Here is a 25,870-nt window from a genome sequence, read left to right as displayed (position 1 = left end):
TGGGTATGCAATTGTACTGCGTAACTTGCTCAGGTTGGAAAAGACCTTAAAGATCATCAAGTCCAACCACAACCTAACCATGCTACTTTAACAACCCTCCACTAAATCATGTCCCTGAGCACCACACCCAAATGGTTTTTAAACACATCCAGGGATGGTGACTCAGCCACCTCCCTGGGGAGCCTATTTCCAGAGCTAAGAGAAGAACTAAAATGAGAGAAAGAGAAAAATGAGAAAAAGAAAAAAATTAAAATTTAGTTTTAGAAGAATTAAAATGAATTGAAAACTAGCAAGTTCCATCGCTCACTGTCACAGACAGCCTGCTCTGCATGAGCAACCTTTTATTCTTACCCAACCTTTCAGCAGACATAATGTCTTCCAAATGCAGTGACTAAATCCGGCTAAAAGCGGCTAAGTGCTTTCTCTGTCCTGATGCAGCCCTTTCCACACACACCTGCCAAATGAAGCCCTTCTCCCTACCTACCTGCCTTCTCCCAGGATGGCCAGCTGTAACTACAGCCTGGGATGAGGTCCATATGTAGAGAAAAGCACTTAGCCGCTCAGAAAGTCTCATGTGATGACCATGGGTAACCATGCCTCTCAGGAGTCTGCAACTGGTGTGAGGAGACGCACCAGCCAGCCTCTCAGGAATACAGTCTCAGTTAATGTGAAAGAGTACACCATATAAATTCTTTAAACTAAGAATTTCATTGTTTATTTACCCAGTCAAATAAAATCTTCAGTGATACCCACGGTCCCACAGCAATAAAATAAGGAATTATAGCTGCTCCAGATTACTGGATTTACCACCCTGCAGTGACAGAAATAACAGACCTACTTTTCCACACACCCCTGCTTGACATCTCTTTGAATCTCAAAATGAACAATTCTATTCCCTCCAAAAAATGAAACAGCATTTTTATTCAACAGGATCATTGGAATAACTTTACATTCCCAGTTTTGGTACTACATATGAGCATTTGCAACTCATGTAAAAATTGAAGAATAAATCATCATAAGCAACAGTTCAAGCGCTGTTCCTGAAATGCTTATTTTGGTAGCTGTCTCAAGTAACTCTTCCATTTTCCTTCTTGTTTGTTAATTCCCATATAAACAAAGCAAACATATTCATAAAATTAACATTTTAACAAATGAGTCATGGTAAAATATTCACAAGTTGCTGCTCACATTCATTAGACTGCAAGATAGCAAAGAAACAAAGACATGAATGCAGCCCAATAATTCAGATGAGCTGACACATCAAGAAAGATAATTATTTAGCACATTTTCCAAAAGATACCTGAGTGACTGGAGAGTCTTGTTTTGTGTCACTTGAGCTTTTTGCATGTAGCTCACTAAGAATTTATCAACTACTTAATTTGCCTACAATATTTGCCGTTATGTAATAGTGCTCTCTGCATACACTTACCTACTACATTCTTATTGCAGATTAATTTAACTCCAAACTGAATTTCTTATGAAATAACACATACAGAAGATACTGTAAAAGTACTGCATTTTGCAGTAACTTAGTCAAACAAACATGGTCTAAAGATGTCAGTTAATGAGCAGAAAAGCACCATAGATGTCAAAAAGAAAGAAGTGGGCTCAAATTTTTGTCAGTAGTCAGCTGCAGTGTTAAAATTCATCCTCGAATCAAAGTACAGGTATGATTTTGAACTGCTGCTTTGAGAACGATCTGTAAGTGACTGCTGACTAAAATTAAACACTGTTTGCAATGGTCAACTTACGATGCTCAAATTAATTTATGCTTCTCTGAAGCCTCTACTTAATAGCGGTATGACTCCAGAACAATCCAGAAAGATCATAAATAAAACAGATGTACACTTGCTGCTGCCAGTCCATCCACCAGGGAGATGGAGCTGCATTTTCTGCTGCCCCAGAATGCCCACATAATGAGACAACCTTTGAGGCTGCCCCTGCTGTGTGGGAACATAACACTCTTCAACCAAAATGGAAAATGGTTCATACAGAAGAGATGGCACTAAAAAAAACTGGAGTAGATGTGAACATCCCAGAGCCTAAAAACTTCTCCTTTTCACTTAAACACTAAAAGTACAATTTGTTCCATTAATTACTTCATACTCCTTCTACTCACATGCTTTCAGTTTACCCAAAGGCACCTTACTTACCCAGTCTTAAAATCTAATGCATTTATCTATGTTGAATGGACGTTTCGTCCAAAGGAAAAAAAAGTATTTGATATTTAAATTTATAAATATTCCAATCCAACAATAAAATTTTATAAAGGCCTCACCCTGAGCCAGAATATCCTTTTAATCTACAGTGACATGGTGACATTGAATTATGTACAGTACTGTACCTCCATCAGTGAGAAATATTTAATATCATAATAGTGCTTAAAATATTATAAGCTCTAGTCCTAGTTTTAAAATAGTATAAAAGACAAAATACAGCAAACTGAAATATTAAATGTCCCCTGAATACATTCTTAAAAGATTAATGCTTCAGAAAATATTTTTAGCTTGAAAATTTGTAAGTGGCTTCATTAGTGAAACCTCTCACAAAGAACTAAAAAAAAAAACACCAAAAAACAGACTTCAGCATTCTCATTTTTAAAGGAGATAACATACAGGCATTACTGAATGTAAATTTTCATTCAATGTACAAGTTCTATTTTGTTTCCAATTCTCACCCTCATCCCACTATGGAGGGAGGAGTGAGCAAATAGCTATGTGGCACTCAACTGCTTCCAGGTTAAACCACAATAGATCTTGCATTCTTTAAGAAGATACAGATACCATATGATATAGCTACTGCTCCCAGCTGTGTTTATCCCCAGACCCAGGTTCAGTAAGCTGGGATTCTAAATGACCATCTATGATCTACTCAGACAGAAAACTTACAAATCTTAGCTGTCTCATTTTAGCAAGTGTGTCTGATTCTTAACCCTGCACTTTGCAAGATAATTACAGCTTGCAGACCCCAAAATCTCATGAAGTTATCCAGTTACTTCTAAATTCAGTAAGATTCATAGCTAACACAAAGTATTACAGTACACATAAATGGGGCTCCATTATTAATAGGCTTCCCATTAGGAAGACAGAAGAATACAACTTCGTAACAGTTCTGAAAATCATTAATATTCAGTCAGATGCTGAACAACAGAACAATATAGTTTTAACAGCAGTGACTGGAAAAAACAAACAAAAAAAACCAAGTAGTCAGGAATACAGTAGTAGACCTAGAAGAGTTTCAGGTTTTTTCAACACGCTTACAGAATCGCACACGTTACAAAGTTTATACACATGATGACCTGAAGACATCTGATCATATGAAAGCCACAGCCAACTTCAGTGTTCAGAAAGAAGGGGTGTGCAGCCTCACAGTAGTTAGCACTGCTAGCAGAATATGTCTCGTAGTGACCAACATACTTCAATAATGACAGGATTTAGAACATGCTAAGCTGACTTTAATATATCATACTCATAAAATGCATTAAAGAACAACATCATTCCTAAGCTCTGAATGATTATCAGGGAGCTGCAGTTAAGGATAAAAAGTGCTGCTAAGTTTCGCATAATGCTTGCCATTCCAAGTAAGCACTGCTTTCCCATTCTCCTAAAAATGTCATTTAAGGGTTTCAACAGTTCTACTAAACCTAGATTGTAAGTGCCACGCTTGAATCTATTTTTTTGGATGTATGCCCAACAATAAATGATCCACAATGATCTGAGGACAGCACTCTCATCCAAGAACTTAATCAGATTAATGATGTATTTGTTTTATAAAAAAAAATGAATAACATTAAGCTTGAGAATGCCTAATTTACATCTTAAATGATTGAAGGGGACAAAAAAATAGTGGTTTTATAAAATTAAGATTACAAAATTGACTATTGTCTTGAAAATCTGCTAGTAAATTGCAGAAATGCATAATAATAAATAAGTGTTCATTAGCAGTGTTTATGTAAATTCATGAGTTGATGTTGTTCAAAAGACTTAATGATGTTTACATTTACGAAGAATTTATTAAAAGCAATGTTGATATCACAACATAGCAATGGCAGTAACACCAATATTAAATCCAGAACTTTCCAGTTCTTTTGACCCAAAGAATTTAATTAATACTTAAAAAAAATTTTAACATACACTTGAGAATGCTGAAGGGAGAACTGAGAAAGAGGTGTGAAACCAGCAGTGATATCATTTGCATTGGGTTAAATTTCATACAATATAAACAGATTGGCCTAATTGAATGAATTAAATTATACAAAACTAACAGATTTTATAGGGTTAAAGAGAAAAGAAATAGTTCAGATTTTTATACTTTTCTTATATGTTACAGACAATCAATGTTTCCTTATCACTCTCATTATTTCATAAAACCATTACATTCATTAGTCAAATTTCCCAGAAATAGAAAAATAGTTCCCATTATAAGGGATTAGTTTCAAAGTAAGTTACTGTAGTGTATTATTGGAAAACATGATTTATTACACCAAACACAGCATTTTCATAGTCACATTAAAGTAAGCATCACTTCACAACTTATACTGGTAGAGTCCATCCATTTCCAAATCTCAGTAGGTTCAACTCAGCATATGAAAAAACAATTTGAGAAACAAGATGAGCAGTACACAGCACAGGTTGGCACTTGCCATCTGGCACAATAAATAGTCAAAGTAACCAAACAATGCCCAATTCCAGAGACATCATTCAAGATAATTTCCTTCTGCTCTTATCACAGAAATACTTCTATTCGGTAAAAGAGATTTTTGCCTGGATTCTTGTGATGATGCAAGATAGTCCATAAGCATACAGATAACTCAGAACACCTATGAAAACAGCTAAAGACAAAAAGATACATTAGATGTGCAACTACAACCAAATCCAAAGTAGCAGGCAGTAGTTTCTAGCAAACTGTTAGGAGAGCAAGTAATTCCATTTCCCACATGGCAACAGCTTTCCCCATAAGGATTTAAAATACTTCACTAAACATATTAGAATAAAATGCCCCCATCACCTCCAAAAGCAGGACCTCAAAGAGTAAAAAAACGATAAAACAAGATTTTCTTGCTACATTGGATGGAGGTGGGAGGGATATTCACAAAAGATCAGGCAAATAAAATAGCACTTCCAATGGCAAATCTTATCTTCAAACCCTGAAGAAGAAAAGAGGATGAAAGTTGAATTTCTCCACAAGATAGGTGGGTGGAAAATCTGTGACTTATATGAAGATTTCAACAAACTTGCTTCCCCACTGATCTACAAAACTCAAACTGTTTGGCATGTCTATTGAAAACCCAGGCCTACAACTGAGTAGTATAGGAACAGCAATTGCTGGCAGACTTGTATCAACAGAGCCCAGCAGTTGGCTCTATTTCAGCTCCTATCTAATCCTTATTTTATACAGTGCTCATCACCACAGTACATGAATTCCCACTAATGCGATGTTATAGCTGAAAGACAAAGCCCACAGCAAAATACTTGTAACTTTGGAAATCTGCAATTAATATTCCAGCAGACTCAAAGAATAGCAGAGGACGTTGGTACACAGTTATCTATAAGCGAGTTCACGCTAGCTATATTTCTGATATAGGCCATGATCCATACATTCTGACCAATATATCAACCACCTGACACAAATGGAACACAAACTTCACCATAGCTTTGACATGTTGGAGGAACATTTCTATATGAATGGTGGCTAGCATGTCTGCCAGGCAAAGTTTTTCACAAGAACATAAAACAAATTCCAGGCATCTTCTAACTCAACACTATCTACAATATTGTCTCTGAGACAAGATCAGTGTTACTTTACCTATTTTTTTAATTTCTTTTTTAAGAGCTATTGAAAATTAGTCCAATTTTTTTATGGATAACCTTCAACACCAATCTCACAATGGCTTATATCAGCAGCTCAAAAGAAGTCTGAGGGCACGTGCATGTTCTGTGAAATGCATAAGGAGAAAAACACGGTAATTAAATAAGCATTTGTCCCAATAACAGATGCTTTTCAAACTATTTTCCGTGTACTAGTTTTGTAACATGACCCTGCAATGCAACTACCACTAAAATTGGTAGTTAATACACAACAACCTTAAACAATTTCTGCATTCACCTCATCCATAGCTAGAAAATATCCTCTAGAGAGGGATCCCCTGTAAGCGTTGGGAAAAGTCATCAGGATTATTGTACTGGAATAGTGTGCCACATACTGGGCATGTGGGACACAAGGCCATTAATTGCTGTGTAACAAGCACAGTTTGTTAGGTCTGCCTCTGAAACTGCTGGTAGCAAAGCATTCCTCCCCAAAACTTCAATCAAAACAGCCCACAGCATTTCTGCTTAGACATTTTTAAGAAAGACTGGCAGTCAATGGAGGAGGAGAAATGAAGGAGACAAGTGGAAGATAATAGAAACACATGCTAGGAAGAAGGCCAGAGGAGATGCACTCCCAAAAGGACAACAGCGTCACACTTAAGTCCAATTGCAGTGGACATTCTCTTTAAAGCTATTAAAATTTTAAATGCAAACTGAGAAGAAGACGTCATGACAAAGAGCAGCAGTACCCATGCTTATCTTTTTGTTGATATGGTCTCTATATGGTTCATTTAATTATACTTAATAACTGGACTCCAGTGCAAAGCATTGAACCCAAAACTCAAAGCAAAAAGCACCAAACTCATAATGAAAGGCAAGTATCTTGCTTCAAATTGATAACAACATCAAGCATTCAATGAGGATCTACATCCATGTTTCTGACTTGAATTTCCAGGAAAAAAGTGATATTCTGAAGTTAGAATATTAGGCAACATTTGTTCTATTCGTTTCACAGGACAAATAAAGCAACAAATAGTACACATTTTTATCTATAGTTTTCAATGGTATAATACAGAATATTTTCTTTTTAGCAAAGATATACTTAATAGAAATTCTAAGGAGAAAAATAAAAACTATCTTTTTTTTTTTTTTTTTTGGTAGGCTCCTGCCATTTTACAACACTCTAGTACCAGGCCTGGGGTGCTGTTCAGATTAGCAATGACTTGAATAGAAATTCATTCTTTTTCTTTGCTGAATGAATGCCATTATTTGGCTGTGGGTTATACATACAGTTATATTTCTAAGATTTTTATTCCTGTCTGTAACAGCTCAAGAATAGGAATATTACTTATGTTCCATTTCATAGTTCTGAAAGCGTTTTGACCCTACATAGAAATTTGAAGACCTTTTCTGAATAGGGCCTTCTATTCACATAATGATGTTTTTCTATATTATTTTATTAATATAAATACACCTCACCTAGTGAAAGCAGGTCTTACATAATATACAAGAGGCATCTTATTACATTGTGATAACTTAAAATAGAGCCTTTTGACTATGAAACTTATTTTTTCCACCTAAGTGGATATAAACTACACGGACAATGAGAAAAAACATCTTTCCAAATGACCTTCTGCTGATATTCAAATAAAAAGAAATTATGTAAATATTTTCAGAACGAAGTAAAATACAATAAACAGACTTGAGTACCAAAGCAATGGAAGAGCTTATCTTGTTTCACAGAACTCTAAGTGTTTGATAGCTGTGTTTTTTTATTTTTTCTTTTAAATGAACGTCCATTTAGAGTTAAGTCCTTGGCTGATACTCTCTCAGAAGCTATCATTTTGCTATGGCTAGGATACGTTTGTTATTCAGCACTTTTGTTTCTTCAAGCTGTTTCAGGAAAGCACAAAACCTGTGGCAGCCTGACAATACTTCCAAAAGCAGCTGCTGTCCGCAGTGACTTGGGACAACTTTTTCAAAACAAAATATTTTGCAATCAGCCAGTTGATTAAAAGAATAATTGCAGTGCCTCATTTTACGTTAGTCCTTCCTTAGTTTGCTAAACGGTTTAGCATTGATTTTCCCAGTCCCTAAGCAGCCAAACTGTCCTTCAAATCGGCTCACACATGGATTCATTGTTTCACACTGAAGTCACCGAGAATTGACTGAACTCTTACCTATTTTAGCCCAGCTAATGATGGGATGCTGAGGGAAATTTCTTTGATTTAAAAGCTGTTAACAATCTGTTCTCCATTTTGTCTCCATGGTTATCAAATCACATGGTTAGCCATATCAATCACCTACCATTCTCAAAGACAAAATAACTTTACACATAAGAAACTGAACATTATCAATACGAAAAATCCTTAAGAATATCACTGAAGCACCCAGTGCCACTCCGAACACTACTGGGACAGGTCCACCCTGCTGCCGGTGCTGGCTCTTCGAAAGGGCGTCCTGAATGGCCTTACTGGGGGGGATGGGGGAAAATCAGAGACTGGCATCTAACAAGAGTGAGAGCGAGAACACCTCACCCAGAGGTACTGCAGCCCCCTTAATCTAAGTGCTGTGTCTTTCTTTCTACTTTGCTGTTCATATTCTCGTTCTCCCTGAGCCTTGTGCTAGAACAGGATTGAAACGAGTCAAGGGCAGAAGGATAAGAAAAGCAGTCTTCATCTTCAGCAGCAGAGCCATTTGAGATAGGCTTAAAATGGTTGCAAAATCAAACTATGACAGTTTTATTCTTCTGCATCATCTGCTCTGAGTGATCCTAGATGCTAGGGTCTACAAAATTAGGTATATCTATAAACCATGCCCCATGACTCAAGACAAAAAACAAAATTTGAAAAACAGAAGAATGTATGATAAGATGCTTTTTCTTCAAGCACTGCAGAAAAGAAAAAAGAACACTTGAATGCAAAAGTGCCTAAATGTTGAAAATGAAGGTACTGATAAATTTAAAATGTTCAGAATTATCTCTAGGCCAACAGCTGAGGACTCCCACAATACAAACTGCTAAGACTATTTGCCATTTCTAAATAACGTAATAAAATGCATCTGCACTTACATACAGATAACACTCGTTACTTGTGAACAGAATTCCAATTAAAACCTTCCCTTTAAAGAAGGCATTTCAATATATATATATATATATATATATATAGATTTATTCCAGAACAAAACAATATGATTATCCTCACCAAATAGCCGATAATAACATCATAAAGAAGCATATTAAAATTTTTTTCAAAAGGTCAGTTTCTGCTAGCTGATGTGTTTGTTACTTAAAACATTACCTCAAATTACAAAAAATACACAAGCAATTTAATAATAAACTTCAAAATGTAACTCTTAAAATATATTAGTGCATCAACAGCAATCCTATTAATTGAAGCATCACTTAAAAGTGTCAATGGCTCTTACAACATAAGTTGCAATCCCTTACTAATTTAACACTATGACTTCATTTCTTGTTCTAATCTCATCTAATTTACCCTTCTTATTTCCTTCCTTCTGGAAATGCTAGTTTTGCCACCCAATGAGTTTATTTCACTAGTCATTCACTTTTAACAGTAAAACCAAACTATTTGAGGGGAATAATCTCCCCGCAAATCCAACACAGGATAAAGAGCTCTTATTTATCGAGCATTTTGTGTCCTGAATTGAAGCATTATTGCGAAGAGTGAGCAATAAACAAAAACACCTCAGGGGCCTGGGAGGAGCAATGTAACCAATTACATTTAATTAAATCAAAGGATGGGAGCCCTAGGGTTGAATGAGCTGAAGAACAAATTTGCATTAACACCTAGCAGCCAAACAAGTAGTTCTTGGTTTAGTCTGGAAGTACAATTGTTGCCATCTATTCTTTGCACTGAAGGGGGGCCATTAGCTAAATTCTTAGGAATTGTTTGTCCACTGATGAGGGGCTGCCTTCTCAATGTTTCACCTCATCTCACATGAAAATTGCCTACTAAAATAAACAGCTTCTTCTGAAGCCTAACAAATAAACATTAGGACATGACTCACAAGTTTGCAATTCTGTAACACCTTTGTTCGCAGTCAACAAAGAAAACAATGCCAGGGCTCACACACCTGAGAGAAGCGGATACCCTACAAGCCCTATTTGGAGGAGAACTGGGAAGAATTAACCTTAATCTGACCACAATTAATTCTAGAAACTAAAACATACAGGATAACGATTACCTACAGCACTTTCAGAATGGATGCAAACACTGAGCCTTTGGCATAATGAGAAGAGCTCTTAACACCGAAGTAATTACCAATGGCAACACAGCTCAAGCCTTCCTTTCAGAGGTGAGAAAAAGACCATGGAAGACTGAAAACGGCAGGGAATTGAAATGAAATAACTTGAGTATAAAAATGGCAGAAATTAAGAGCAGTGGGGCACAAAAATGCGATCTGTGAATCTTCCAAACTAGGAATTTTAGGAGAAAGCAGAAGGAAAAAACTACTTATGTTTAATCAGGTACAAACTACTTTTTCTTGACAGTTCATTGCATGGCCAAGCTAAAATAAAAAAGAAATAATAATAAAAGTTTAGATGTAGAGGACGATTTTTGAAGGTGTCTATGTGGCATCTGGTACAGCAGCAGTTCTTTTTTCTAGAAAACAGACATTTTTAGGGGTTTATACATATAATTGAATTTAATCAGAGAACTTATTATCCCATACCTCATCCCAGACACAAAATATACCTTAATCTATATCCTCCAAAAGCATAAATTAGTTTATCCATTTTAGGTTATACAACAAATAAAAGGAATTCACTGGTTTCAAAACACTTTACTCTAATTCTCAAGCTAAAAGGCAAAATGCTAAAATATTTTTTTTAGGCAATCAGCGTTCATTGTGCCCTAAAGCTGCAACAGCCAAGATTCTCATTTTGAAAAATACTAAGCATGCTTATATAATATTTTCTTAGCTCTTGTTCCTTGAATATTAGGATGGAGAGTACAGAGAATAATAAACAACATTTGTCGAGGTCTATGTGCTTTCCAGGAAGTTAGCAGTTCCCGTTTGACCTATTAATTTTCTTTGGAAGAAATTAAACTGCAGTCTTATTCTGCAAAGTGACCATATAGAAACAATTTTATTTTCACCATATAAACTTGCTGCATTTATTTACTCATAGCTACATTTGGTTCTCATAATGACAAATAAAAATAGGGTATTGCTGCCCTTTTATATACACTGTTTGACCCAAAATGCTAAGAGAACTAACAGCTTGCTTTTAGGGGCACAGGAGGTCAGCTAAAGTTTTCATGGTGTTAGCTGAGCTAGTATCCAGCTTCAAGTAAATCAGAAAATCCTTCACTCCAGAACAAACGCCTATCATAGATGTGCTTTCAGACTGCACCACTTCAACCACTGAAATAAATGGCTTCACTCTACTGTGGACACATACTACCATTGACAAAGCTTGTGACAACAAGAATACATGCAGTGTTAGATGTGTTTGTTGATCTGATTTATTTATTTTTAATCTTTTCCAGAGTGGGCTAGATTTTACATCACACCACTGATAGATTAGTACCAAAAGCTTTAGAGAGAAAATTCAGTGGGAGCAGATGACCAAGAACAGGAAGCTACACAAGGACTTCTTCCTTTAAGCAGGGCCTAGCTGCTACATCAACAGAGAATAAAGAAGAACAATGCCACTAAGTGTCTAGTTTACCATTTACAAGCACCTTAACTTGAACCTTAATCTGTTTTCCAACAGATGGGAAGTCAACTTTTCCAAATCAGAAGTTAATGAGTAGACAAGCGCTATTAAGTTTTTCCCTATTTTATTTCCAAATGTGCTCAACTAACAAATTTTAGAACCTCATCAAGAGGTTTTATCTAAATTTGTTAGATGGAAGAGCAGAGTCTATGGACAATGAGAGAGGGAGCTACTGAAGAAAATGCTCTAAGATTATATCGATTATATCTGCCAGTGCGTTTAGAAGAAAAAAGCCAAACAACGCAGTATTCTCATGAAAATAGTTTTTTTTGTTTTTTTTTTTTGTTTTTTTTTTTTTTAAACCTATGGATGGCTTGGTAATCAGAATGAGTACATCTCGGTTTGAGGTGTTAAATTTGGTAAATTAAAAAAAAAAAAAATCACTTACTGGCAAATTCTCTAATTTATTTCCGAATGAGACCACCCAATGGTATTAACCTGTTAAATTATCAGCTGCTTCTGAACACTGAGAGGTTTGACATGGGGCCTGCCACAGCCATCCACTGCTAGAATGAAGAATATTCAGTGTTTTATCTTCAGATTTATGTACACATGGGAAAACACTGTTCTGGAGCAGTCTTCTTAAATACATACAACGAGTTTTCCGGATGACTCTGAACACAGGTCTTGCTCAGCTAAGCTATTTTCTGAGGTGTGAATTAAGACAGAATTCCCTCAAGACCAAGGAAAGCAGAATAGCAAAGCAGAGAGAAGTGCAGTAAAAAAGCTGTGACAGGTGACTGCAGGCAGAAGAAATATTGGAACAAAATAAGAAATGGACACACTGCCTACTTGAAAAAAATAGAACAAACCTTAAATATGACAGTTTTAATTCACTTTCATTATTTCTCTACCAAGTACTGCAAATCTTAGAATAGTCAATCTCACGATGCAAGGCCCCAGAAATCCAAAGTATAGAAAATATAAATACCAATTAGCTTTCTAACTACTTACTTTCTCACAAGATCTAAAAGAAACCACACTGACAAATGGACGTGATGAATTTACCTGCTAATGAGCAATACAAATTCAAACTGCATCCTGAATCTTACATAGCAGAGAGCTACTGCTAGCAGTACAATTAATGTTTTACATTAGTCTAAGCACAAGGCAAGAAGAGGTGATGTAAAGACAGTTTCCAAATGATTGCTAACTACACTTGAAGATTTACTACAAAAAAGATTTTCTGAAGAAATGAAGCATTTAAACGTAAATTACTTCTGCAATTTCAAATGTTACTCCCGTTTATATTCTTGGAAATCATACCACTTGTTTTAGTGTTACTCCATTTATTAAAAAAACAAAACAAAAAAAACCACACAGGGTTTTTTTTTTTTTACTGAAATTTTGGAGGGTTCACTCAGTTTTTGAGGTCAATACAAGACTCATTTGCAGTGACACAGAGTTCTGAGTTTTTTCTGTCCAAGTTTTATTCACTCAATACTATTTTCAAATCTGTTGCACTCAAAAGTTCTCAAAAAACAATTATTTCAACTTGAATTATGTCCATTCTGATACACTCCCGGTTGCTTCAGTGGAAAACTGAAATGTGCTGCCTAATTATGTGTTTGCTTCATCATTCTAATTGAAGTAATTGATTTCAGTGTCCTTTAAACAAGATTCATAGTAGTGACATAAGTAACAAATGCATTTTCTATAGAGGAGGCAGTAATCTGATATTCCACTATGCAAAGTATGGTTTGAATATATAAATGAAATTTTTTGACCCCACACCAATTTATGGTGGTATTCAACTGTGTCTCCCACAGCATGTTTGAAGTTACACTCTTAATGTGCTTAAATCAGAAAGAAAAATAAATTTAACTGCTCAGTTTCAAAACTACATAGAGATCTTGAACAAAGTGAACGTGTTTCCTATGTCTTTACCCACAGTAAATAATAGCAAATGACAAAATAAACCAAGGCTCTTGAATTGAAAATAACTAAAAATCACTCATTTAAAAAGACGTTAATTAACCCTACAGGGTACATGCAGGATTTGAACCGAGTCGAAACAATGTCCAGCTTAATGCTAAGAACTTATAAGATGAGCTATCAGGGCCTATTAGTGCATTGTAATGGCTTAGATACTTGAAGAAGTGACCCTAAAATCTCTATTCTGACCCAACTTTCAGAAACGGGGCAGAAGATTGACCTTCACACAATATAATCAGCAAAAGATCTAAAAAATGTATCTCTCTGTTATGTGAAACCACAGTTTTATTTACTCAGGCATGCTCACTTGCGAGTTAAGGTCCACTCAAGCATCATTTCAAGGTTAAAGGTTATAGTATAAAGCCATTATGTTTTCAAGCAGAGTACCACGCTACCATTTGTCTTGTAGTAATATCACAATCAGATGTTACCTTTTTAGCTTGGCCCAGCAGCGAGTTTAAGACCCCTGCATACACAGTGCAAAATAGATTGGTACTTTCTATAAAGTCACTCAAACTGCAGTTACTAAACTTCACATCAGTGTGCATTTTGTCTAAGCTATCTAGACACACAGAGGTAAAGGTTTATGATTTGTGATCTTCTACAGATGCATTTATAGAATAAGTAGGTGGATTCAATGTCAATACAAAGTTATTAAAGTATGAAGAGAAAAAAAAAATCAATACTTCAGCTTTCAGTTTCAGTTTCACAATGGGGTCAGCATCTTTGTCTCAGAAAACTGAAAATACCATGCCTAAAAGAAGATGTAACAAGGACAATAAGGATTTCTAAATTTCTCATTCAACAAAGACTTTAAAATTCTTTGCTACTGTTCACCAGTTCCTAGCATTCACTGCATTCCCATTCTGAATTAAGGACATTCATTGATCAAAAGATTAGTACATATCAAAAGTACATTTCTGTACAACAACCAAATCTCAGTTTGATCACGAGAGAAACAGTGTTACTTGCCTTTACTCACAACAAACAAACAAAAAAAACAAACTGATGATATTTATGCTAGATACAATAAATCAGAGAAGTGCTGGCAACACGTACTAAATGTGCTAACAAGTTGTTTTTTAATATTTCTAATTCATGCCTCAGAGAAGCGGCACTAGCTACATACACACATTGGCTTTCTCAAGCACAATACACAACTTCCGCAAGCTTTGAAGTTAGCTACATCACAAGGAAAACCATAACACTTTAGAATTTAATTCTTATAATAAATAAAAATTTAGAAGAGTAACCAATTTATTTTTTTAAACCAATAAGCTTTTCATAACTCTTCACCAATGAGTGAAAAAAGTAGATGTTTCCTAAAACAGTCTTGATTTTATGTACTCTTTGAACTGATGCAGGAAGATTCAGATCTACCTCCAACTGCTACATTACTATATGCAATCTGGCTACCATGCACTAGCAATTTCTACCAAAACATATGTATTTTAAATCATAATAGCATCATGAGTCATAGCATGATTCAGAGTGTGTTAGACATACATATGCAGAACACCTTCAAAATATATGACTTTTTCTGCAAAAGGCATTCCAATGCTGTCTCAGCAAGTGCTACTTCAAGGCAAGAAGGATCCTTGCTTTTGTGATCTGAGGCCCGTACATGCAGTTCTAACATTACAAATTCATAAACAGAATTGCAATATACATTTTCACTGAAGTAATATCTAGGTTGCAAAACAAAATACTTGACCAAGCAAATGCCAAAATTAGTTAGGAAATGCCACTATGATCTTAGCTCTTGTACATGTAAGTCTTGTGAAGCAGTAAGTAACTAAATACCTTCACATACTACACTCCACACAGGGCTACTATCTCCCTTTAGTTCACAGAACTAAAAGCCAGTGGTCACATAAGAATAAAACAATCAATATTCACACTTCAGTTAAACACAGCCCTGTTACATTTCTTCAGAATTTTCTACTGGAGTCAAATGTCTCCAGCATTTAGCTTGCAAGCTGCATGAAGATTAGATTCACTGCCTGCTTTCAGCACCTCACATGCCTTGAAAGATATACAGCCAGCTACCTCTAACAGAACAACCCCTTCCATGTCACAGCCCTTGTTCACTGTGTCTTACAACCTAATGGTGTTATCCCAAAGGGAAGTCAATTCAGAAAGAGACAGTTCTTTACACAAGGCCTTGAAGTACAGAAAGTGGAAAGATATGTACTAATTCTGAGTGCCAAAAACATCCAGAACCTCAATTTTTGAGTATTTTAATATATATATATTTATACATGTATATATATGTATATATATAAATTTTGCTTTAGCTGTTGAAATAATTTCAGATGTAACTAGCTTCTGCAGATCAGAACCTGAACTTTTCCAAAACTGTGAGATACTAAGCCATCATCACAAAACATACAGTCTGAATACAGCAGCAGATATAAAGAACAAAAAAAGTATTTTACCTGCATAGTCACAGGAAGACAACACAGACGGATCCCTGGAAATGTAGTTCTATTGCTGGCCCTGTGGGGAACATTTCTGGGGAGGGTGGGTGGGAAGCTTCCTAATGCTCTTTACCCGAGTCACTGTAGCCTCCTTTCCACTTCTGATTTCTTGTCTTGGTTATTCTAATCACACAAACCTGACTGCATTCATTGTGAATTCATCTCAGACTCTTGTTTGGCCAATCTGGTTCTCTCTTGGGGAAAAAAACCTCACCCAATAAATCTTCATTCCCAATTCCTTTTCTTGCACAGTCTTTAATATTTTCTTAATTCTTCTCCCCAACACACTCCTTGCTTTATCGTAAAATGGCTTGGGATGAAAGGTACCTTAAAGATCATCTTGTTCCAACTTCCCTGCCATAGGCAGAGATGTCCATGTAGCGCATTAATCTCAAATAATGTTGAAATCAGGGATCCACAGTTGAATTATTTCAGACAAAGTATTTGAAACTGGTCTTTCTGGACAATTCAAAACAGCTTTCTCACTGCACTTAGCATATGCCCCTCTGATCATCCAGTCACTATCTGCCACCATATTTTAGATTGTTCAATATTTAACATGAAAGAAGTAATACATATAATGTATTAACTGTATTACTTAGGTAATAGTATTTTTGGAATATCAAGATCTTAACTTGTTCTGTGCTATTTAATGCTCTAATTCCCAATTAAAAAAACAGGAAAAGTTTCCTGCTCATTTCTACATCATTTCAATTATTATGCTGCTTATTATTCAACAGTGAAAACATTTAATAGTTAGAATACTCTCATCTAATTCAGATTAAACTATTGCCCTCCCCCCCCCCTCTTTTTTTTTTAAACCAATTTTCAGGAGAAAACAATGTTTCTTATTCATCTGACAAGCCCTGCTGAAGACAATTAGATTCTTTGTGTTACCAAGGGAAGTCAAATTTCACTTGTACTAAAAACAATTGAAAAAATATGACAGTAATTCAAAAGCTGACAATGCTTTCAAACATTTGGGGAGAGATGGCACGCTGTAGCTGTAGTTTCATCCTCTTACAATATTTATGTCACCAGCAAGCTGCTATTTCAGGAAGGTCAAAGTAAACTGTGAGGTAAAACGTTCAAAATCTTACTTTTAGAAAACCTGTTGAAATCTTGTTTTTCTGCTTTCATGTACATTACACATAGAATTACACATCACAACTATATGCATATTAATACATAAAATTTCACACACATATAAGGCCAATTAGGCCGATTTAGTTAATTACAAGACAATCTCTTCTAAGCAGTATAGGAATGTATGGGAACTACTGAGTCATGGCCTGAACCACTGATTGATTACCTGAGGCAAGTACTAGGTCAGCCATGGGAGCATAGGTAAAGGCAATTCAGCTGTGTGACCAGAAGCCAGGCACCATCCTTCCTAGACCCTATTTAAGGGCTGACCACCACTAGAGAAGGATCTCTTCCTAAAGATTCCTCTTTTTTGGAGTTTTCCACTGTGAGCCCAGATCCACAGATGTGGGTAAGCATTTCTTACTTTGATTATCTCTTTTCCACAACAATAATCTTTTCAACTATAACACACATAAAGTACCATCCTAGCCACGCTACTCTCCCAACTGTACATTTGTTGATTGTATAAGGCATATTTCTCACTTTTGCTTATGAGATAAATATTTTGCAACAAGAGGTCAAGTCTCTGTAAGTAAATGTTTGGATTCATATAATGATCTTCAAGGATATAATCGGGCTCATTACTCCCAGGAATCTGCATATTTTATTTCAGCAGTACAGATTCAATAATTAAATTGGAGGAAGTCTAGAAACAGAGGAAAAGTTCAAGGGAACAAATTATTGCACTTGAGTAAGAACTATCAGCTGCATAAATACACAATTCTCCATTTACCAAACCACACACACAAAGGGGTTCTTTTAATCCACACAATTTACTAAAAATTAATTCTTCAGACTTCTGGGATAATGTCTGGTCCATGTCTTCCATGCTATTGAAAATACATTGGGGAGAAAAAAAAGTTAATAACTAGCACACTATCTAATTGAATTAAGAATAAGTAAGAATATTTACTCCGTCAAGCAAGTACGTGAGTAATAATTATGCATTGGATCTTCAACTGGCCATTGCTACGTAGATTAGTTTTTACCCTACTTTCCAGTCAGAACTGTTATCAGGTACATTCTCAAATTAATGTTTTTCAGCACAGTTTGCAAATTATGATTTTCAGAAGCTTTTTACTCAAAATAGTTTTGTTTGAATGCAATCCTATGAACTCATGCTGCATTAAGTTGAAAGGCTTTGAAAATTTTGCAGTGAAATAAGATACTTATTTCATGCATTTGAATATGATTTTTTTTTTTAAGTGAAGAGCAGTACTTTTAAAAGTACTTTAAACCAAACCAAAATAAGGTGCAAGGTCTTTATATCCCCTCAGCTACATTTGCATGGAGAGCACGAAGAACAGGTACTCTCCTTGCTACTTTTACTCTATAGCCACAGATAAGCTTACATCAAAATACAGAGAAATATTCAATCAGATATGTAAGGAAGATATATCAGTAACTTTGTGTGGTAATAAATGGAATTTATCTACCCAAGCAGGTACTCCAAGCACAGCGTTTCTGAACAGCCATACTAAAAGTGTACCTAGAACACGATAAGTAATAGTAGACAAAAAGAATATCGCGAGAAATACTTAAGTTCCACCCAGACTGTAACATCCTACTGCAGGTCAAGCCACACTAAACTAATTTGCAATATTTAATGTTAAAATGTGAAATATTTTTAAGAGCAAACTCTACAGTATGTTAAAAGAGTAAACTTAATTAACAACACTGCACATCTGAAAAGATGCTTACAATTGTTATCCTACCTTATCTCAATTAAAGATGTGATTAAGGTGTCATTAACAAAAGCAAAAATGTGAAATTAATTAAAACAGTTCATAGATTTCTCCCACTACTAATTGAAAGATATTACAACCTATCTCCAAATTCTTTTAATTCATTTAAACTGAGAGATCCAACTTGCTATGGTAATTCCTTTAGCATACATGGAATACTTTCAAAATACTTTAGATTACAGAAGGTCAACATTAGTGAGCGAAGGCAGCCTATGCCAACAGTTCATATAAAGACTAAGACAACAGATCTGATGCAGAATCCCATCTAGCCCAAAAGCAGGGCACCAAGGCAGAAAACGCTGCTTCACAACACAAAAAAGCAACTGAAATTACCCTAACACATCCACATATTTTTATTAAAAGGCTACCATTGGAATAGCCTGAACAGGTGAACCAGTTACTATAACAGCTTCAAACTGACCAAGGAAGAAACAGGGTACTGAGAAGAGCTCAGTAGGACTTCTCTTCCTGCTTTGCTAAGCTGATGCCATCTTTATAAGCACAGGTAGCGTGAGATGATTTTGGAATATGCAGTAGGAGAAAATATTTTAAAGAAAATAGATCCCCAGTGGCAGTTCTTCAAGTTTGTGAGAAGAACAATCAGACTTCAATGAGTTGGGAAAAGAATCACAGGACTATACTTAAAACACACATATCACTGACATTCCAAAAGAGAACAGTATGATAAAGATAATTCTAGTAGCGAGAGTAATTTAAAAGGTACCTGCTTCCCCACACACTAGTTTTCTGCAGCATTCCATAAGCTTCATGCCAGTTACATCAATGTGCCTGCTTGGGATGATGTTGTAACTTGAACCAGTGAAGTGAATGGGATAGGGAAAGGGGGAGGAAACAGCTGTTTTTTCTTAACCTTGATCATGATCTGTTTTATTTAGAGTGAAGCTGCATAGTGAATAGCAAATTGCAGGTATCATAAATAAGATAGTTCATTCAAGATGATGCATATCGTTGCTAACCAAACCTTTTTCCACTCAATTTATTTTTAATTGAAGAATTTTTCAAGAGGGTGTAAGATTCTGACACGGTAAACAATACAAAACTGCCACACAGACTGAGAGAATACTCAGAAGACAAAAAGTAGCCGGTTCTTGAGGTGGGTGAGGTAGGAAGCCTGTCGTGAAGAACATACTGACTTAGAAGACAAGAAGTCTCCTCTAAACAAAGAACAGAAATTTACACAGCAACATCTGAAAAAATATACTCTCTTTTCTCATTGAGCCTAAGAAATGCTACATGAAATACAGGAGAAGCTCAACTATGATAAAGGATGCTGTCCTATGCTGTTCCCCACGGCATCTATTCCTCCCCAAGCATGGTAACTCAGTAGCTGCCACGGAGCCTCCTCCACAGAGGAGCACAGGTAACTTTGAGTCACTCTGTGAGAAGTAAAAAGACACAGGTAGGTCTCCAAGAACGTTTTCATATAGTACAACTGGGAAGATAACATAGCTTCTCTTATATAGTTATTTGTGAGGAAGGAACACAAAAGGAAAAGATTATAGTTTAAAAGCTGATTTTTTTTTTTAGTTAAATCCAAGTTTACACTTGTTAGCAATTTTTAAATTAGCAGTTTTTAAGTGAATGCAATGAAAAAGTGAACTTTTTCCAAAAAGAGTGGACTGAAAATTTAAGAAAAAGCCTTTTTCTTGTCATTTGCTAGCTTCCTAATTATTTTCTTAAAAAATACAATATGAAGGGAGAAAAGTATTCTTCAATTTAGCTAGCTAACTCACTTGGGAAAAAACTCGCATTTAAAAAGCCACATTCTTTCATCATAAAACATATTTTGAAACAAATTTCTAAAACTAGTACCAGTGCGAACAAAAACAGTTCAGAAGATGGCAAGTAGGTGTTTTGAAATAAAAGCTGTATCCAGACATATTTTACTCCAACCTGTAACATCTTCCAGAAAAAAAAGAACATCAAAATTAGAAAAAAATATATATATTTCTGGATTTCAAATTGTCTACCTGTTTTTCCTACATGAACAGAAGCAACAGAACTCAAAACCATTAAGCTTCCATCCACCCAATATTGAAAGCTCAAGTCTACAGAATCTAGTCGACCACAGAAACAGCAACTTTGCAATAAGTGTCTGGAAAGCTCTGTAACTGCAGCACCCTCTGCTGCTTTTTCAGTTCCAAAACATGTAATCGTATACTCTAAGTAGAAAATAAAATGAGTACGTATTGAGCATGTTTCTTGCAAATGGTTACACTGTCAACCAACATTGTGTAGTTTACAAGAAAATGTTTTATTATTACATATAGCATATTTGCAATTTATACTACATGAATATTAGAATACCTTGTTCCTATTTCTGTGTTAACATTCTGTAAAGCTGAATTTTAAGAAAGCAGTGAAATAAAATGTGTTTTGGAAATACTACCGGATGAAAACCCCAAAGCACATTTTATGTCACTGCTTAAAATTCTGCCTTACAGACATTGCATCTTGCTTAGACTTGTGGCAATTAGTAAAAAAAAAATAAAGATATTTTGGCCCTTGATCATTTAACTGAAATTAATGCACAATCTGAAGGGATAAGATTAAACAATATACATAATTTGAAGGGAAATGATTATACAAACTCTTCAGTCACAACAGCTTTCTCCTGTTAATAAAATAGTCAGTGGAAAGAGATCATCTACGTAAGTTCGTTCGTGCTGAATTTCCCCTGGTTTTTTGGAAGTCTTTTGCAGAAGAGATTTTCCCCTGAAAGGATGAAGTGGCACGTGGCTCCCAGAGCCAGCTGATGCTACCCCACAGTGCCACCACTCAGCCTTCTGCCTGGGATCCATCAGTTCTTTTAAAAGGATTGTCTTATGACTAGAGATGGTCACAGGATGTACCATCTTTCAACAGATGGCATGCTGTTGTCTAAAAGAAACGCACCAATCCTTCCCTCTATCTCAGCCTTTTTTCTCCCCTGCTTCCTGTTTATGCACAGGATTAAAGCTGAATGGAGTGCATTTAGCACTGCATCCTATCTGCGTGGAGAAGCTGTCTAGAGTTTTCACATGCAAACTACTCTCTCACAGCAGATGAACATGACAGATACAAAAAAAAAAAAATTACATTTTTTTTCCTGGAAAAGTAATTTGCAGTGTTGATTTTCACTCATGACAATGATCCTACAATGAAAATGCATCTTTAGTAATGCTTCCTTTAAAAAAAGACTGATTACCAAATCCAAACAAGACTTCGTGCAGAGGCAATTTCTGGTGTTAACACTTGGAAGACCAGCAATATACCATTTACAGCTACTGCACTTGGCTCCATCTTTTCCCTGAAGTCTTACTGGTGTAGGGCAACACTTTTGGAAGCAGTCACAAGTATTCCTCAAAAGCTGCTTTTTGAAATTTTATATAATGCTGCCAGCTAGTGGCACATCTTGTGCTGAGTTCACGTGTACTGGGAGTATGGAGAAAATGGTGTTAACTAGAATCTGCTCTACCCCTCTTCTCTTGACAGTGTACGGTGATGTGGCCAGGACAAAAAGATCAAAGTGAAACAAAAAGACCACAGAAATGCTTCCCCCCCAAAAAAGTTTTTTTTTTAAATGCAAAATACTTCAAAATATTATTAGAAACACCAGTCAAAAAAGCCAAATGTTATTTGAAAGGATTCAAATGATGTAATATGCAAAATATTTCAGTTTTTACAACACCTTATCTGTTTTACAGACAATGATTTCATATTCTAGTAGTCTATAGCAAAATATTAACCTTCCTGATTCAGCATGGTAGTCAAAACATGCAGAACATTAAAATAATTAAATATTTTCTGATTATTTCAGCCCAAATCATTTAAGTGAAATTTACTGGGCACTAAACAAGTTATGACTATGCAGTGCATCCTAAAAAGAACATTAAAATCTATAATTATTTATAGATTTATTATTTATATCCTCATGGAGCACAAAGCTGTTGATGGGACTGTTCAGTAATGGATGCTAAAAAATACTCGAGAAATATTCTTTAGGGCAGACTATCACCTGATAACATTGCTATTGTTGTAAATAACATCATATCACTTGCTAAAAAAACAAGTCCCAGCTTTCAAAATATAAGAACTGTAGTTACTCTACAACAAAAAGTTAAAGGAGGCAGGATTATCATCTTCCATCTCCACAGTTGGTTATCACTAGAAGAGCCAAGAAATACACAGAGGCCAAAGAAGTAGTCATTTCAGATCAAAGGATGATGTAAGTGCACATATTCAATCAGCAATGATCTAAATAGAGCAGGTCAGTAGCACATGGTTGGAGAAAATTTACTATGGTGATGCAATACATAGCAGTTCTGACTTGAACACTAGGCACATTCATTCCATAAGGACAGTAGCAAGGAAGTATGATTATTACTACTATACTTTATTGCAGCCTTCCATTACCTGAAGAGAGCTTATAAACAGAGGAGGGAGACCAACTTCTTACGTGGTCTTACAGTGATAGAAGAAGGAAAAATGGCTTTAATCTAAAAGAGTGGACACTCGGGTTAAATATTAGGCAGAAATTATTTATTTCAGAGTGTGACAAGGCTCTGACATTGCCTGGAGAAGGTGTGGATGCCCAATCCTGAAGGCATTTCAGGCCAGGTCAGATGGGACCCTGGGCAGCCTGATTTAGTGGGCAGCAACTCTGACCAGGGGGTTGAAATCAGACAAGTTCTAAAGGACCCTTCCAACCCAAGCCATTCTGTGATTACACTTCAAGCCATTACTGTAACACTGTCTGAAAAATAACTAATTTACAGTTACCTTGATACAGTGTACTCTAGAGCGCTTAGTAAAATGGGCATAAATATGCACATCAATAGAGACAGATAAAGACATTTAAAAACAAGGAAGAAATGAATCTGAAAATTGCTTAACAAACACTGTATAATGGCACAGCATCAACCTTCAAGGCAACACAGAAGCCAGAGGGACAAAAGTGAATCTTCATATATACAGAGAAACACCAAGAACTACAGAAGCCATATTACTTCTAAGTTAGTGCTGGCGTTGTACCTATTAGAATAGTAAGTCTTGTTCTGCTATCTGTAATCAATAAGAAAGTGGCTGAAATACTGAAAAGGTTAATAGAAGTCAACAGCACATTTAACAATAGAAAAGCATATAAAACTTTAGAAGAGTCATTTATTTGTGTTAGCAAGGAAATTTGTATAGATCAATCACAATCACAAGTGCTTACACAAAGAACAAAGATAAAGCACGTAACAATACTTTAAGTAAGGTACAGTGTCTTGTTTCTCTCTTTCCCCTTACTGAGTAAAATTTATGGATTAAAAAAAGTAAATGGTTATAGAAGTTCCCTTAACTCCCTATTTGAAGGATCTACAGCATCAAATCCCTTTAAATGCCTTCTGTTATATAACCAAAGCATTTTCTGCTAGATATCTTAAATCTAAATATTTTCATTATCTAGTTCATGATGCCTACATCTCTACCTGACATTAGCAATAATTACAAATGTGATTTCCCCCCCCCCCAACCCCTCAGACTTACTCATTTGGATATTTATATAGTCCTTAGATATAATTTTCTTTCTGAAATCATAGAAAATTTCCCTCCTTGACAAACTGAAACCCTAATGTATTTTGTGGCAGGCCCGCACCAGTATTCTCAATGTTAATAACCAAATGAGAAGTAGCAAGTTTAAAAAGGAGAGCAGAAAGTTTATGATTTTTTTTCCATTTGAAAACAAAAGTTTATTTTATTTACTTATATATATATATTTTGCTAATGAAAAGCCCCAGTTTACTGAAACAGCTCTGGAATGCAAAGATGGGAGTTTTGAGATGAAATATAACCTGCTCCGATACATGATTATCTTATAGCTTTGACAATGAAGAAAAGATAAATGCACATTTGCTGAATATTTTCCAGACTTACAGAGGCTGCCTAGCTCTGTTCTTTAAGTTTCCTTCTTTGAAAGCAACCAACCCTCCTGAGAAATTAGGCAAAAAGCCTTATAAAAAAAGAAATATATATATCTGTAAATGTAAATCAAATAATGGTAATTATTACATTAAAAACATGTATAATTATTTTTATTTGGCTTCTTATGGTCTGCTAAAATTTTATAATTGAAGTCCATTAACAGCATGTAACATTTTATTAATAAGTACAGAGAAGCAGAGCCAGACTGGGTCAGATACTGAAGGTCCACTTAATGCTCATCTTGCCTAAGATTAATGTGGCCAGCAACTCATGCTTAGACAAGAGTTCAAGACCAGGACAGAGATATCATCCTACTGCCCCATTAATTGTTCTACCATCTAGCAATTCCTGAATCATAACTGATACTTTCATATTTAATAGCTACAGTTAATTTTTCTTCCATAATTTTTCTCCTCTGTCTTTAGAACCCAGGAGAAAACCCTTGTTCTACAAGCCAAAATATGCTGTGGGGAGAAATCTCACAACTCGACTGACTGCTTTCTTTTGTTTTTCTCTGGTATAAGCTTGCCTTATACATGAAGGAAGTATCATTATGTTTCCCCTATTTTTACACTGTTGCTCAGATATTGAGAGATGGACACCAGCCAAGACAAATCAATGGACCAAACTCATCTTTTGTCCAACCCAGTTCAATTTCTCTGACACAGAATGCAAAGATGAACTTGCATTGGGACAATTTAAGGATGCACGCACAAACAACTGTGCTAATAAACTGCTGCAACATAAAGTGCTATGGTAATTAGATCAGCATATCTGATCACAGAAATAGGGTTTCTCTGATAAACAAAATGCAATTTCAATTCTATCAACATAGTACTGTATCTAAATAAACAATGGACTTACAGACATTTCCTGTGTTGTCAAAACTTGTAAGAACATCTTTAACATTTAGGAGTCCGTTGTGCAATCTAGAAGAAAACAAACAGCAACTTCACCAACATGCAAACAACAACAAAAAAACCCTCTTCAAGAAAGAGGTTCACTGCACATGGTGTCCATTTCTCACCCACTTCTTTTCACAGA

General features: G+C 35.6%; 1 protein-coding gene across 2 annotated transcripts in view; it reads right to left on the bottom strand.

Annotated features, from left to right (window-relative positions):
• The window catches only part of CAMKMT (calmodulin-lysine N-methyltransferase), a 196,124-nt gene that overhangs the window by 157,524 nt on the left and 12,730 nt on the right, over positions 1–25,870 (bottom strand). For both annotated transcript variants that reach the window (XM_031594729.2, XM_090135170.1), the window contains exon 3: positions 25,691–25,755. In XM_031594729.2, coding sequence (XP_031450589.1) covers positions 25,691–25,755 — 65 coding nt within the window. The remainder of the gene's footprint in view (positions 1–25,690; positions 25,756–25,870) is intronic.

The sequence above is a fragment of the Phasianus colchicus genome, chromosome 2, assembly GCF_987193195.1.
Source record: "Phasianus colchicus chromosome 2, bPhaCol1.hap1.1, whole genome shotgun sequence".
NCBI classification, from domain to species: domain Eukaryota; kingdom Metazoa; phylum Chordata; class Aves; order Galliformes; family Phasianidae; genus Phasianus; species Phasianus colchicus.
This window is presented reverse-complemented; position numbering and strand designations above follow the sequence as displayed.